Consider the following 2,143-nt stretch of genomic DNA (forward strand, 5'->3'; position numbering starts at 1 on the left):
TACCATTGATGTACCATTGACATGCTGTATTTTCCAACATTATGTGGTGATATTGCAATCAACAAATTGGTGCAACACTGAATGTATGTGGTGATTGTCGAGTATCGAGTTCATCTAGTTGTTTCTTGGTGTTTTCAATATCTATAAGCATCTTGTTCATAATTCCAATGTATGTGTTGTGTGTCAATGGTCTTGTTGCTCATAATGTGTATTTGCTATTAGGTTATCAACTGTTGGTAGTGTTGCTTGTGGATATATGACGACATATTGATGTTGTATATAGTTTGGATGAATATCACAAAAGTCAAAGATAAGCGTGAAAAAATGAACCAATATGTTGATTGTGTTGTTTAATAGAGTAAAAGGTTGACCCTTTTATAAAAATAATGACAGTTATGCGTATCCGTGATTTAAACAACATAACTGATAAAGTTCCTTGTTACCCTATAGTTATTGCATAAAAGGTGGCGATAGTCATTGCATCAAACAGTTATGCGTTGCGTATGGATCCTGATTCGTTTTATATTAATTGCCTAATATGTCTCACATTACCAATGTCCAACATTTTCAGGTACGACTACTTGATCAGTTGTAGTTATGGTTTCCTTCTGCGAATAAATGTGCCACTTGAACCTGAAGTACTTGGTTGTTCAGGCAATCTAACACTATGCATCAAATTGGTGATCAATATATCAATCAACACATACACACATCAATATCAAACAACTTACTGTGATGGTGACCAGAGCACTTGATCACCGTTCGAGATAGTAGGATATTTGCTAGTCGAGACTTTGCATCCACATCCAGCACCAAACCCAATGCGTTTATGTGCGCGATCAAATGTCAATCCAAGTCGGGTCATAAATGGTATACCAAGAACTGCATAATCATTTGAACCAGCTTTTATAGCAAATCTAACTATAATCCAACATGTACATTAGTCAGGTTAATCAAACAACACATATTGCATACAATTGTCAAATATTTACAATTTTTAGAATCAACTCTCTGTATATAGTCTCGAGGACCCAATTTGATTGTTACAACGGAGTTGAGATTGGCATCAGTTACTGGGTTTTGAGCAAACATTGTAATTGAAAGCGTTGGCAGCTTGCCTCAATCGATATCAAAACCGGATTCAAGCATTGCGTAGTTTTGCGAAAATATTTTTTTAACCATTACTTTTCCGAGTTTGTCACTAAATATATTAATGTTGACAGTGATCGCACCACTATCAAGAATAGCATCAACCAACGCTGCCACGACTACTTCAGGAAAACGCATATGTAAAAAGCATGTTTCCACACTCGAGTACAAAATACGTCCATTTTCCATTATTGTTTTTTGGAATTCCTCGGGCAGATTCACTTTTTCGTCATTGACTAGTATGCTCTTGATGTTGATGGCAAAGTGATTGTCTGATGGTGATTGTACCCATGCAATACTTGTTCCATCTGTCCCGCATTTTGCAGTTACGTCCGTGTTTCCTATATTGATGAAGCTATTTGAAGTCATTTCATACGGACATAGTTGAAGACCAATCTCGTTACTGGGGATGACATCACTGGTGTACAAAATATCCATTGCAGTGGTTTGTGGATGATGTTTTGACAACGAGGGATAGGCAAAGCCAAATACTCCATCAAACTCTGGATTGATACCAACCGAATCTGGTGATTGTTTTTCAACTGCTATTACTGGTAAATTGATGTCAGTTATCCTAGTACCTGAAATCTTCACAACGGCTGTGGAACTAAACCCACTATACTCATCGCCTTTGTAATCTATAGTAACGGGCTCTCCACTTGGAGTGTGTTGTGGAGTCAAACTCACATCGTCATTTGAACTAGAAAGTGGTACGACTATATCAGACATTGTTGAATCGACTTGCAAACCCAACTATTTTAAACAAGTGTGAGATTGATTCAACGTGGTACAAATTGATATCAAACTACAATGCATGTCATGATACATACATCAACTCCATCAACATTGACTTTAATTGTGTAGCATTTTGTGATATCACCACCCAATTCAACGGGTGATCGTTTTGACAGCCTATTGCTTGATTGACTGTCAATTCCAACTGGTGGATGTAATGCAAGTCGAACTGCAGCAACCGCTGGTAACGCAAGTATAA

At 37.3% G+C, this 2,143-nt stretch overlaps 1 protein-coding gene across 1 annotated transcript; it reads right to left on the bottom strand.

Moving 5' to 3' along the window:
• Nucleotides 1–595: 595 nt before the first annotated feature.
• On the bottom strand, nucleotides 596–1,878 carry BATDEDRAFT_27052 (uncharacterized protein; the record flags this gene model as incomplete). Its single annotated transcript, XM_006681294.1, has 3 exons — nucleotides 596–665; nucleotides 732–921; nucleotides 1,233–1,878. 3 exons carry the CDS (start codon nucleotides 1,876–1,878, stop codon nucleotides 596–598), a joined length of 906 nt encoding a protein of 301 aa, XP_006681357.1.
• Nucleotides 1,879–2,143: the final 265 nt, after the last annotated feature.

The sequence above is a fragment of the Batrachochytrium dendrobatidis genome (genome assembly GCF_000203795.2).
Source record: "Batrachochytrium dendrobatidis JAM81 unplaced genomic scaffold BATDEscaffold_12, whole genome shotgun sequence".
NCBI lineage: Eukaryota > Fungi > Chytridiomycota > Chytridiomycetes > Rhizophydiales > Batrachochytrium > Batrachochytrium dendrobatidis.